Source organism: Perognathus longimembris, chromosome 11, assembly GCF_023159225.1.
Source record: "Perognathus longimembris pacificus isolate PPM17 chromosome 11, ASM2315922v1, whole genome shotgun sequence".
Classification (NCBI taxonomy): domain Eukaryota; kingdom Metazoa; phylum Chordata; class Mammalia; order Rodentia; family Heteromyidae; genus Perognathus; species Perognathus longimembris.
In genome coordinates, this window is record NC_063171.1 from 43,924,994 (window position 1) to 43,938,407 (window position 13,414).

Consider the following 13,414-nt stretch of genomic DNA (forward strand, 5'->3'; position numbering starts at 1 on the left):
TTTAAAAGATAGTCTACCTGTTATCTCTACCTGGCCTAGCTTTTCTTCCCTCATGAACAATTGGGCATGAACTTAAACCAGGTTTTCCTGTGGAAAGTCTTGTCTTGATTGGGAGATAGAAGTTGAGTTGAGTTCTTCCTTGCAGCTCTTAGTGTTTATTTTTATACTGTATGTCTATGAAAATGAAGATGTCTTCAGTTTGAATCTACATAACATTCACTGCCAAACACCTCATTTAATGTATATGGCCTTCAACATTTCTGTACAATAAAGATCAGTCATTGTCTCTCTGCTATATGTGTGCATAGTTTTATGATGTTTTCATTAGAAATAACTTTCCACAGCCAGGATCTGGTGGCTCACACCTGTAATCCTAACTACTCAGGAGGTTAAGATGTGAGGATCACAGTTCAAAGCCAGCTTGGGCGGGAAAGTCCTTGAAACTCATTTCCAGTTAACCACCAGAAAATCAGAAGTGGTGCTGTGTCTCAAAGTGGTAGAGCTCTAGCCTTGAGCAAAAGAGCTCAGGAACAGCGCTTAGACCCCCAAGTTAAAGCCCCATGAACGACCAAAAAAAAAAAAAAAAAAAGAAAGAACTTTCTGGACTGGGAATGTGGCTTAGTGATTGAATGCATACCTAGCAAGCATAAATCCCTGGGCTTGCTTCCTCAGTACCACAAAAACAAAAAGCTGCAGTGGCTCAAGTGGTAGAGCCTTGAGTAAAAGAAGCTCAGGGACAGTGCCCAGGCCCTGAGTTCAAGCCCCAGGAATGGCAAAAACAAAACAAAAAAACACCTTTCGGGCTAGGATGTAGCTCAGTGGCAAAGCACTTAACGTTCTGGGTTTGATCCCCAGTACCAAAAAAGAAAAGACAAAAAGCAAACAAACAAACAAAACCCCCCCAAAAAAAACTTTCCACAGAAGGCTAGTAATGGCTCTCCCTTTACAGTAGCATACCATCTTTTTTTTTTTTTTTGGGGGGGGGGTCCAAGAATGGAATTTGAAACTCTGGACCTGACCTGATGCTTTCACTCATTGACTTGCACTCTGCTAAACTGAGCTATGCCTCAACCCAACCACCTCTGTTTTCATCCTGTGCAGAAAATGAGGAATCCAAAAATGTTATCATTGTAACATGTATGGACTTAGGAGGCAGAGCAGACCCAGGATGCTGACCTGACCACCAGCTAGAATCTCAATAGTATCTCCATCTCGGTCAGAATAAGTTACCCAGATATGTTGTTTTACCATGAAATACGGGTGATCTTTCCTACTAACATTTTTGGATGACAGCTGAATTTACCTAAGAGCTGCAAGTCTTAAATTTTAAATATAGATTGCATTACTGTAATTCAGGCTGGCTTCAAACTCTATACTCCTGCCTCAGCCTCTTGAGTGCTAGGATTAGCCACAATGCTTGGTTTATTTTGTTTTTGTTGCTGTTTGGTGGTAAAACTGCAGGCCTAGAGCCTGGTACCACTTGAGCCATGCCCCTGGCCCTTTTTTTGCTTCTGATGTTTGAACATGGCCTTTGCTTGCTAGGCAGGCTCTCTAACCTCTGAGACCCAGATCTCTTTTGTTTTGTTTTGGTTTGGTTGGTTATGTGGCTTGAACTCAGGGCCTAGGTACTGTCTCTGAGCTCTTTTATTACTCAAGTCTAGCGCTCTACCACTTTGAGCCACATTCCACTTCTGGTTTTCTGGTGGTTAAAGAGTACCATGGGGGCTGGGGATTTGGCCTAGTGGCAAGAGTGCCTGCCTCGGATACACGAGGCCCTAGGTTCGATTCCCCAGCACCACATATACAGAAAACGGCCAGAAGTGGCGCTGTGGCTCAAGTGGCAGAGTGCTAGCCTTGAGCGGGAAGAAGCCAGGGACAGTGCTCAGGCCCTGAGTCCAAGGCCCAGGACTGGCCAAAAAAAAAAAAAAAAGAGTACCATGGACTTTCCTGCCTAAGCTGGCTTTGAACCATGATCCTCAGATCTCAGCCTCTTTAGTGACTAGATTTACAGGTGTGAGCCACCAGTGCCCAGCTTTTTTGTTTTCTTGTTTTTTGTTGTTGTTGTTTGGTCAGTGGTGGGGATCATGGTTCAAAGCCAACCTGGGCAGGAAAGTCTGTGAGACTCTTATTTCCAGTGAACTACTCAAAAAAAGCCAGAAGTGGCATTGTGGCTCAAGTGGTAGAGTGCTAGCCTGGAGCACTGAGAGGCTTAGGAACAGAGCCCAGGCCCTGAGTTCAAGCCCCAGGTCTGGCAAAACAAAACCAAAAAAACCCTGTTGATTCCCTCAATGCCTTGCCCAAATTCATCTCTGCTTTACTATTAAATATTTCTAGTAGTTCCTCACTCTTCCACCCTATGCTGTTGATCTCTGTCCTCTTCATCTTTAACTTGTACGTCATGCTTCGCATAGCCAACCTCTCCCCTATTTACTCACTGGCTTTCAATGTCTCTGCTCTTTTCTATCATCATTTGTCTCTGCATCTCTTGCCAATTTCCCCTACTTTCCTGTCTTGGGAATCTTTTTTCTCCTTTCTCCTTTTTGATCCTATTTACTCTGACATGTTTACTTATATTAATGCATAAAAACCCCCAATTAATACATATTTAGCCTGTGTTCTCTCCCAAATTCCATATCTACATTTCCTAGAGACCTAAAATTTCAGACATGGAAAATTCAAAGATCATTTATCCTGTGTTTGCCTACATATCTCTACCAAATAGCTTACTGTCATTCAAACCAGTGTTTCAAAACAACGTCTCAGCTTCCTGTTGCACTCCCAAACTGACTTCTCCTCTTAAAAGTTATTTCTACAAATGGTCACCATGAGGTACACAACCTTCTGGTTTTTATATTCTATCAGCTGCAAACTAGTAGATCTCATTGACATAGACTTATCCATTGGATTCACTGTTTTGTATGTGTTTGCAGCTGGTTACTGGTGGCTCACGCTTATAATCTTAGCTACTCAAGAGGCTGAGAGCTGGGGCTTTGGGTTGGAAGCCAGCCCAGGCAGGAAAGTCTGTGGGACTCATCTCCAATTAACCACCAACAAGCCAGAAGTGCAGCCATGGTTCATGATAGAGCCTTGAGCAGAGCCTCAGTGACAGTAACAGCACCCAGGCCCGAGTGTAGGTCCCAGGATCAGCACCCAAAAAATTCTCCAATACTACCTTTGCCTCAAAGTGTGTGTGTGTGTGTGTGTGTGTGTGTGTGTGTGTGTGTGTGTGTGTTTTACCCTATGTGGAATATGAGCCTTTCTTTGATCTCATAGAAAACTTTATTTTTTTTTTGGCCAGTCCTGGGGCTTGAACTCAGGGCCTGAGCACTGTCCCTGGCTTCTTTCCTTTTTTTTTTTTTTCTCAAGGCTAGCATTCTACCACTTGAGCCACAGTGCCACTTCTGGCCTTTTCTATATATGTGGTGCTGAGGAATGGAACCCAGGGCTTCATGTATACGAGGTGAGCACTTTACCACTGGGCCATATTCCCAGCCCTCTTACACTTTTATTTCTATTTAGGTTTTGTATGGTAACAGTCTGTGTGCTCCAAAGTTCCTCAAACTTTTCCACCTTCAGTGCACCCAATGATATAGAACAATAACCATATAGCCCTGAAGCTGTTACAAAAAGGTATCTGAAATACTTTTATTATGAAGTTAGCAGTGTTATTAATATTAGGCCAGTTTTTTTTTTGCCAGTCCTGGGGCTTGGACTCAGGCCTGAGCACTGTCCCTGGCTTCTTTTTGCTCAAGGCTAGCACTCTGCCACTTGAGCCACAGAGCCCCTTTCGGCTTTTTCTATATATGTGGTGCTGAGGAATCAAACCCAAGGCTTCACATATATGAGACAAGCACTTTACCACTAGGCCATATTCCCAGCCCCTAGGCCAATTTTTTTTAATATAAAGATATACAAGGCACCAGTGGCTCATTCCTATAATCCTGTCATCCTAACTACTCTGGAGGCTGAGATTCAGAAAATTGTGGCTCAAGGCAACCAGTGAGGCAGAAAAAGTCCACAAAACACCTCAAAAATAATCAGCAAAAGGGGCTGGGGATATGGCCTAGTGGCAAGAGTGCCTGCCTCATATACATGAGGCCCTGGGTTCGGTTCCCCAGCACCACATATACAGAAAATGGCCAGAAGTGGCGCTGTGGTTCAAGTGGCAGAGTGCTAGCCTTGAGCAAAAAGAAGCCAGGGACAGTGCTCAGGCCCTGAGTCCAAGCCCCAGGACTGGCAAAAAAAAAAAAAAAAATAATCAGCAAAACAAATTGAGGGACCAAGGATGAACAAATGCAGCAGTGGGACTCACTAAACACTACTTTGAAACAAGCTCTACAACTTGTAGGTGGGGACAGGAGGGAAAAATGGAGAGAGTGAGGGAAGGGGTGACATTGTCCAAAAAGAAATGTATTCTTTTTTTTTTTTTTTTTTGGCCAGCCCTAGGGCTTGAACTCAAGGCCTGAGCACTGCCCCTGGCTTCTTTTTACTCAAGGCTAGCACTCTACCACTTGAGCCACAGCGCCAATTTCCAGCTTTTTCTGTTTTTGTGGTACTGAGGAATTGAACCCAGGGCTTCATGTATGCTAGACAAACACTCTCTCCCACTAAACCACATTCTCAGCCCCAAATGTAATTTACCTGGCTTATGTACCCGAAACCTCTCTGTACATCACCTTTGTAATAACAATAAAAAGTAAAAACACCACAAAAGAACCAAGATGGAGGCATGGCTGAAATGGTCAAGCACTAGCTGTGAGTGAAAAAGCCCTGAGTTTAAGCCCTAGGTACAGCCAACAAAGCAGATGAAAACAAAAATACAAGTATTATATCAATTCCTGACAGACGCCCAAGAACTATTTTTTGAACCATGAGTTTATTTACATTAATATCAGCTACATTTGTGAAATGTATATCATGTGCCTAGAACTGTGCTCCCAGCTTCAAGGAGTTAAGTCTCTATGGGATGACCCTCAACAGTTATAAAGCCTTGCACAGGTTATGGAACACAAACCATAGTTGTCTTGGTTTTGCTAGGGTGGTACTGAGGCTGGACCATCAGAAAACTGTTGAGCATCACTTTGGTTGATTTTGACCTCCCAATTTGATTCCCGGAGATTGAGAATTTCTGGCTAACATAGCGCAAAGCTTAACCCACTCCACCTGAGAACAGAGGGAGGGTTTTTACATCCGTTGGCTCAGCCGCTGTTCCTCGCCTCGCAAGCCCTGGGAGGTAGAGTTGAAAAAAGTCGGAGCCCGCACTCCCAGCAAAACTGTCAACGCTCCTAGTCCCGCCTATAGTATCCTCTAACATATTCTAATTGGCCCTTGTGGCTCACTCTCTTCCCAGGTTGGTCTTCCAGCTTGTCGGTCACTTCAAGAGAGCCCACCCTTAGCCAGCAGCTATTGGTAGATCGTTACATCATTGTCCCATCCCTCCCACTCTCATTGGCTGCCCTAGGAAGAGGCGGTCTCAACGTCACGAGCAAGGGCCGCCATTTTGACTGAGCAACCATAGTGACAGGAGCCGAAGCAGCAGCGCTGGTTGTCCCCGTCTCCCCTCCCCCTTCCCTTCTCCGGTTGAATTCCCGGGCCCCCCTACACTCCACAGTCCCGGCCCTGCCATGTCCCAGAAACAAGAAGAAGAGAACCCTGCGGAGGAGACCGGAGAGGAAAAGCAGGTGAAATGGAAAGGGTGCAGGCGGGTGAGCTGGGGGCGGCTGCGTTGGGGCGGGAAACAGTCTCCCGCCGGTGCGGATTGGTCGCCATGGTCTCAGGCCCTGCAGGGGTTGGCCGCTTCTTGCGTCACGCAGGGTGAGCTTCAACGCGTCCTCTTCTCTAGCGCTGATTAGTTAGGTTGTTTGTCAGTCTGTGCAATGCTCTTCGTGATTGGTCAGTGGACCTACTACTCAAGCCATGGAAGCTACGGCATAATTGGTCAAAGTTGGATGTGGGCGGGTATTTGGAAAGACTAGGTGAATGACGGCTGAGGGAGAGGGGGTTGGTGGTCCTGGATTGTTGAGTGATGTTTGGTTGGTAGAGGTAAATGGCCCCCAAAGAAAGCTAGGGCCTGCGTCCTTAATCTGCAGAAATATACAGTCAAAGTAAAGATTTATATAGACATATATTTTTAAAAAGCATTGGGGGAAGGGAGAAGGTTAATTATTGCCATGGCTAGTTTAAGGTGGCAACTTTCTCAGACTTGTTTTGTTATTAGGGGTCTGTTGTTCACCTTCCCTGAGGACCGAACAAGAAGAAAAGTCTAGATTTCCAGACATAATATGGAGATTTAACCTAGAAAAGACACTTGAGTCGTGACAAGAAAGACACCACCATTTTTCCCTTAGACTTCTAAAGCAGTGACTCAAATCTACCTACCATTTCTATGATAAAAAACACTAACGTCAAATACACTCCTTGGGGATTGTATTTCATTTATAACGTTTAGTACTGGGCTCTAGTACTTTTGAAACACACTTGGTGTGATGTGTGTATAATTTTCTAGGGAAAATCCACTAATAAGAGGCACATATTGACTTCAGGGCCTTATAAAAATGAGGAAAGAGCAACAAGGCCCCCAGAAAACAAAGAGAGACAACAGTGAGAGCCCTGTGAGCCATTTGGGCTCCTGGCATTTCCCTAAACTGAAGTCACCCCCACCCTGAGGATAGGCATTGGTTTTTTTTAAAAAAATGAAAACCAATGTGTGACTACTGATGAAGCCACTGTTTCTTGAGTTTCCTGTCTTTTTTTTCTGCTTGCCTGTAACCTTCCTATCACAATAATGATGGAAATGTTGAAGCAATGCTATTCAATTACTCAGTTGGAGATCTTTGGAGAAAATCACAGAGCTAGCCACGTCCATAGGAAGATCTACCAAATGGCTGTCAGAAGACAGTTCCTTTAGCCTCCAAGACATCCTTGTTAGCTTTTCTCACCAGAAGCACTGGCTAGGCTTTTTTTCTTCTTGTTGTCTGTCCTACCGTCTGTGCTGAGTAAGGTACATGTCTCTATGATTCAAATGTTGTGTGAAGGCATCACCTTTGACCTGATTCTCACACTGGGTGTGGTAGGAAAAGCAGCTTTTCTTTTTCTTCTCATAGTACAAGTCATGTTGAGCTTTGGGGCTTTGAACAAAGGTCTATCTTTAATAGCAGAGTGAAGGTAGCTTAAAAGTGGGTAGATCTCCAGAAAAAGTTGATGAGAGTTTTCAGATGTTAAAAGCAGTTGTTTCTCAACCTTTTAACTTTATTTTGTTTGTTTGCTTTAGGATACACAGGAAAAAGAAGGTATTCTTCCTGAGAGAGCTGAGGAGGCAAAGCTAAAGGCCAAATATCCAAGCTTAGGACAAAAGCCTGGAGGCTCTGACTTCTTGATGAAGAGACTCCAGAAAGGGGTATGAGACATTCTTTCTCACCCTCTTTGAACAAAGGGTTCTTTGGATGAAGTCTGGAGGTTTTTTTGGAGGTTTTATTGTTGGTCAGTAACAAAGAAGAATCAAACTTGAAAAGAGCAAAACCAGTTTTGTAAATCTCGATACAATATCAGTTTCCTTTTTAGGAAATTAGGCCGATAGTAGGACATTTGGATGTATGGTAGAACAGGCATTAAAGGAAGGATGTTAGAGACTGGAAATGTAGCCTGCCCCCCCAGGCATCTGCCTGTTTGGGAGGTAAGAGGTTTTAGAGTTTACTGATAGATTTGGGGGTGCATCACTTCAGAAGAACATAAAGCCAGGTGTCTTATATTAAGCCTCAACTTGAAATGAGTAGATCTCTTCAGAACTTTGAAGTTAGCAGTAGACATCAAATATACTCCTTCAAGAGGCTTTTATTTTTCATATCTGGAGTGGTCTTCCTGAGGTGGGAATGTAGCTCGAGTGGCAGAGCCCTTGGTCCTGGATGTGATTCCTCAGCACACCAACACAGTAACCACCACCACAACAAAAAGGTTTTATCACAAAAGTCTACCTTCAGTCATCCTACTCTTAACCATGTTTCTTGGTACCTTAAGCTGACTGAAGGATTGTAAGGCATTAAACTGGAATGGGCTCCTACGTGTGGATGAAATGGAGACGCAACATATTCCTGTGGAGAATCCCAGTTATTGAGTCTTAGTCACAGATGATAACATGATGCTGTTTGCAGTTTGCATCTCCATTGCACGGCAGGCGTGGGCAGGCTGTCTTTGCCTGGAACATGTGTGGGAGTGGTGGGAGAGAGAAAGCATATGAGCCTCCCGAACAAGCCCAGTTCCTAATCCTTGTCTGAGAACAAAATTTTGTATTTTGAGATTGTTGGCTTCGGGCTGGTCTTCTGTGTCTGTTATCTATTCCTGTTTTTCCTGCACCAAGCTATTGCTTTGCACCCAGTAAGGTCCTCAGGAAGCCTAATGAGTGAAGTAAATAATTCTAGTTGATCCACACTCCAGTGGCTCACAAGTGTAATCCCATCTACTCAGGAGCCAAGATCTGAGGATCATTGTTTGAAGCCAGCCCAGGAAGAAAAGTCCATGAGACTCTTATTTCCAATGAACCACCAAAAAGTCAGAAGTGAAGTTGTAGCTCACGATAGAGTGTCAGCTTTGAGTGAACAAGCCAAGTGATGGTTCAAGGCTCTGAGTTCGAGCCCCAATACCAATGTGTGCGCACACATACACACATAATAGTAATTCTAGTTGAACTATCTTGTACTGAGTACAAAGGATGTGTGAGCTGTCCCTGGACTTTGGAAAACATTTACTATTACTGGGAAACTATTTACAAAGCCGTAAAAGTCAGAGCACTAAGAAGACATGAGAACGTGTAATTAATGTTCAGTGTGTGCATGAGGAGACCTCTTGAAAGATGTCAGTGTGAGTGAGAGTTTATAATGGATGCGAGATGTGAGTCTCCTTGCTTTTGTGGACTGTAAGAGCTCCTCATTCACCTGAGAACCCCCTCTTGTCTCTTAGCAAAAATACTTTGACTCAGGAGACTACAACATGGCCAAAGCCAAGATGAAGAATAAGCAGCTGCCAAGTGCAGGACCAGACAAGAACCTGGTGACTGGTGATCACATCCCAACCCCGCAGGATCTACCCCAGAGAAAGTCCTCACTCGTCACCAGCAAGCTTGCGGGGTAACCTGGGCCCTCTCCTCCCCTCCTCACCCACTGGACTTTCATAGATTGTAGGCAGGGATGGAACGGGCACCTAGGCAGATCTTTTCAGCTTGCTACCCAGAAAAAAAAAGCTGATTCTGCAAGGGGCTACTGAGAAGGTAACGTAGGTTGAAGAGGGGCTCTGAGTTCGTTCTTTTAGTTAACTGAGATATCTACACTCTCACTGCAGCCCAGATAGGGGCCCAGAAATAGGAGAGATTAGAGTTGGATAATACTGGCAACGCTTTGTCTTGTGTGAGTAACTGGGGTGATAGGATTTCTTTTGGTAGAGAAAGTCCCAAAATTGGCTAGGCTGAGCCTTGGAATAATGTGACAGATTTAATATCCCAAAGCTCACCTGACCTGACCTAGTTGGGAAAGGCAGGTTGAATGAGTCTTGTTTCCTGTGCTTCTAAGTGTTTTGTCCCTTAGGCTGCTATTGCTTCATGTTTCCATTATGACAGGTTTAGAACCTTTGAAAAGGAAACCTAATTTGCTTGCCTAAAACTACAGTGTCTACTTTACCTCAGCCTTTCTTACAGTTTGCCCTAAGTCACAAATGACATAAAGATTGATGAACATTATCTGTGGAAAGTGGGCACCTTCTCTCTCTTCCAGCATGTTGCTTTCGAAAGTATCATGGGCTAGTGAAAAGAGCAATGGTTTAGAAGTCAGTTTATCCGGGTTCTGTTTCCATTTAGTCTTAGCAGTAACTGATACATAACCTTGGCCGGGTTATTTAGCCTGTCTGCATTTCTGTTTCCTCATCCATGACTGTACAAAAGTGATTTCTGATTCCAAAATTCTGTACCTGCCAGCTGAAAAGCTCTGTAGTGTCTGTCATAAAACTGAAAGTGCAGAAGGCCCTGTAGGTGAGCCTCCGCACTGTAATCCTGGGCAGGCTCCACAGAGGGAAAACATTTTAGGACTGCAGGAAGAGAGAGGAAGTTTGAGATCTGAGGGCTATAAGTGTAGGCAACAGACCTGATAGTACATCATGGTCTTGAGGCTTATTTAAAAGAACAACAACAACAAAGAAAAACCTACCTTGAAGCGGCCAGGCTCGCTTACGCCCTTCTGGAGATCCATGTCTCAGAGGTCATTTGGGTGTCTGGTGTGTTATTAGGGAGAAAGGAAGAGAGGAGATAAACTGAGCTAGCCCCAGGACTTAGTGCTACTGCAGAGCTGGAGCAGCAAGTTTTTAGGAGTGGATTCACTTTAGAAGAAGCTGCAGAAAGTTTTCAGGGTTAGGAAAGGAAGACTGAGAAACCTGCCTTCTACTCTTGTGCAATAAGAAGGCAGCCATGTGGATTCATAAACGTGGGAGAAGAGATTGTGGTAACCAGGATCACCAGCGTGGCCTGAGTCTTACTGAATGTAGCCTGCTACTTATGACAAAGAGCACCAGGCTGAGAATTAACTATTCAAGAGAACAAGATTCTCTACTCCTCTCTTGCCCTTCATCTCACAAATTCTGATTTGCCAAACACTAGGCCCATGAGAATGACTTGCTGGGGTGCTGGTGGGGGGTGAGGTGTAGATATACTGCTGACTGTCTCTCAGATTGGTTTAGGAGAAGGTTGGTGAGGAAGGAATGGAGAGAGCAGGATCCCTGGACTCCCTGGCTCCCCCAAACTCCTTGACTGTCACCTGTAATTGTATATAATTCATGTGTTTCTTGCTCCATTTTCTCATGCTGTCACCCTTAAAGTCCATGTGGGAGGGGGAAAATGCTCAACATCATTGTATAGTTTCCTCGACTGTCCCAGCCATGTTGTACATAGATATGTCATGTTATTATATATATAAATATATATATAATTTTGTACGTTTTCTTCATCTCTGACCTTCTCGAATTCTGTATTTTTCTTTTCTGTCTGAGCTGCCGTCTCTTTCAGTCAAGTTTGAGTCCTAAAAATATTCACAATGAACCTGGTTTTTAGGAAGGAATAGAAAGAATAAGAAAATCAAACTGGCCAAGGTGCCAGTGGCTCATTCCTTTACTCCTAGCTGCTCAGGAAGCTAAGATTTGAGGATTGTGATTTGAAGCCAGACCAAGCTGTGAAGCGGATGAGACTCTTATCTCCAATTAACTACCAAAAAGCCAGAAGTAGCGGGGCACCAGTGGTTCACACCTATGGTCCTAGTTACTCAGGAGGCTAAGATCTGAGGATCATGGTTTGAAGCCAGCCTGGGCAGGAAAGTCCATGAGACTCTTATCTCCAGTTAATCACAGAAAAAGCCAGAAGTAGCGTGTTAGCATTGAGCAAAAGGAACTTAGAGACAGTGCCTGGGCTCAGAGTTCAAAGCCCAGGGCCAGCCAAAAAAAAAAAAAGACAACAAAAAACAGAGGTAGAGTTGTGGCTCAAGTTGTAGAATGCTAGCCCTGAGCAAACCAACCAACAAACAAGAAGCCTCAGAGATAATGCTCAGACCCAAATTCAAGCCCCAGGACTGGCACCAACAAAAAAAGAAAAATAATCAAACTGTTAGTCTTGTTCTACCAGGTCATCTATAAGAAAACAAAGAAACAAGCTAGTTTTATATTTGCCACCTGTTTCCACAGTTTGAAGTACATAGCTTCCTTGCCAAAAAGTCTTGGTAAATCCCAATGCGAATGTTTTGCTTAACCCCAGATGATTAAATGCACTCTAAATAGCATATGCTCGGAGTGGCCCTGGCCTCCACGTGGTGACACCACTGCGCGGCTGTGCTGCCAGGAACAGCATCCAGCCTCTGGAACAGCCTGCTTGAGAGGCAGGTTTACTTTCCAAAAACATGTAGTTATTTGGTGTCTACAGAATTGTTTTCCTGTGTTTGTTCTCTATAAGTATCTCCAAGAAAGGCAAGACACATTCTATTTGTAGATAGGAAAAGACTGATACTCTCCCTGTCCCTAAAAAGTTCTGCAATTCCCTATGCCTAAGACCAAGGTGGGTGTGGTACCAAGTGCCTGCTACTCCGAAGGCAGAAGTAGAAGCATCACAAACTGAAGGCCAGCCTGGGCAAAGTTAGCAAGACTTTGTCTCAACCCTCCCCCGAAAAAAGAAGACACCCCAAAAAAGGCTACAAGTATGGCTCAACTAGTAGTGGTTCTGGGTTTAATCCCCAGGATCATAAAAGTAAGAGAGAGAGAGAGAGAGATAACTTGTGTTAGGTGGTCAGATGAGTGTGTGCAGGAATCATGGGAGAGTGGGATGAAATTCAAGGTTTTCCCCTGTTACTTGACAGTGTTTTTTTTGTGTGTGTGTGTGTTGTGTTTTTTTTCTTCTGTGTTTGTCCACAGTGGCCAAGTTGAATGATGCTGCCTGGGGCTCTGCCAGATCCTGAGAAGCGCCCCCCGGTCCTGTGCTGGCTCCCGCCCCTCCCTGCTTTCGCAGCCGGGGTCAGGCGGTGGCGGGGAGCCGGCGGGAGAGGCAGAAGCCCCTGCCTGTTGGTGTCCTAAGCGCATGGAGCCCCTAGCCTGAGCACCAAGACCTTGACCTTTTTTGTTTCACCTTTTTCCCCCAAATAACTGTTGGGAGAAATCTCCATGAAATCCTGTGGTTGAGAGGGTGGGGTGGGAGAGTCCATAAATATGAATTTGAATTTAGAGTTCATAAAAAAGCATTCCTGACTATCTTCCTCCTTAATGGTATGGTTGGTGTCGGGTGGGTATAATGGGGGAAGAAGTGGAGTAGATTAATTAATAAGGGGTTTTAATTCTGCTCTGTAGACAAATGCCTTATTTGAATGTGGCTGGAAGCCTGGTGCCAGGTAAAATCAACAGGAACTACAGCTGAGGCCAACAGCTCCAATGGCTCTCAGAGCAACCTGGGAGCTTGGTGTTCATTCTTCACCAAGTGCTGTCCTTGAAATAGATTGATAGATGTCCTTGAAACAGGCAGTGAATGTGGGAGAAAAGAGCCATGCGGGAGGGGTGTCCCACAGACCCTGACTTTCTTAGTATTGGGGGTGGGGGAAGACCCAAGGAAAAACCCAGCCCAGAAATACCCTGAAGCAGTTGGCATTCCAGAGAGTAAAGAGAATAAAACGAAACACACCATTCAGGGGAGGTGATGTGGGGTTCTGACTTTGTAAGGAAGAAAGGGGGCTCTCCCCCCTGGCTGGCTTCCTCACTTCTATCACTTAGAGAGCAAGAGTGACAGACCCTGGCTTAACCCATCCGTCCCTTTGTTCTGAAGCTAACGTAGGGGCTGGGAATATGACGTAGTGGCAAGAGTGCTTGTCTCATATACATGAAGCCCTGGGTTCGATTCCCCAGCACCACATAT

The 13,414-nt window shown here is 44.7% G+C and overlaps 1 protein-coding gene across 2 annotated transcripts; it reads left to right on the plus strand.

Annotated features, from left to right (window-relative positions):
* Positions 1-5,477: 5,477 nt before the first annotated feature.
* Ensa (endosulfine alpha) lies at positions 5,478-13,098 on the plus strand. 2 transcript variants are annotated; one of them, XR_007212542.1, is made up of 4 exons: positions 5,478-5,681; positions 7,271-7,396; positions 8,953-9,201; positions 9,238-10,986. XR_007212542.1 is itself a non-coding variant. In XM_048357050.1 (4 exons), exons 1-4 carry the CDS (start codon positions 5,625-5,627, stop codon positions 12,440-12,442), a joined length of 366 nt encoding a protein of 121 aa, XP_048213007.1. In that variant the 5' UTR covers positions 5,479-5,624; the 3' UTR covers positions 12,443-13,098. The 2 variants fall into 2 exon arrangements, 1 of the variants encoding a protein (XP_048213007.1); XM_048357050.1 differs by lacking the exon at positions 9,238-10,986 and adding an exon at positions 12,427-13,098 and having other exon boundaries at positions 5,479-5,681; positions 8,953-9,119.
* Positions 13,099-13,414: the final 316 nt, after the last annotated feature.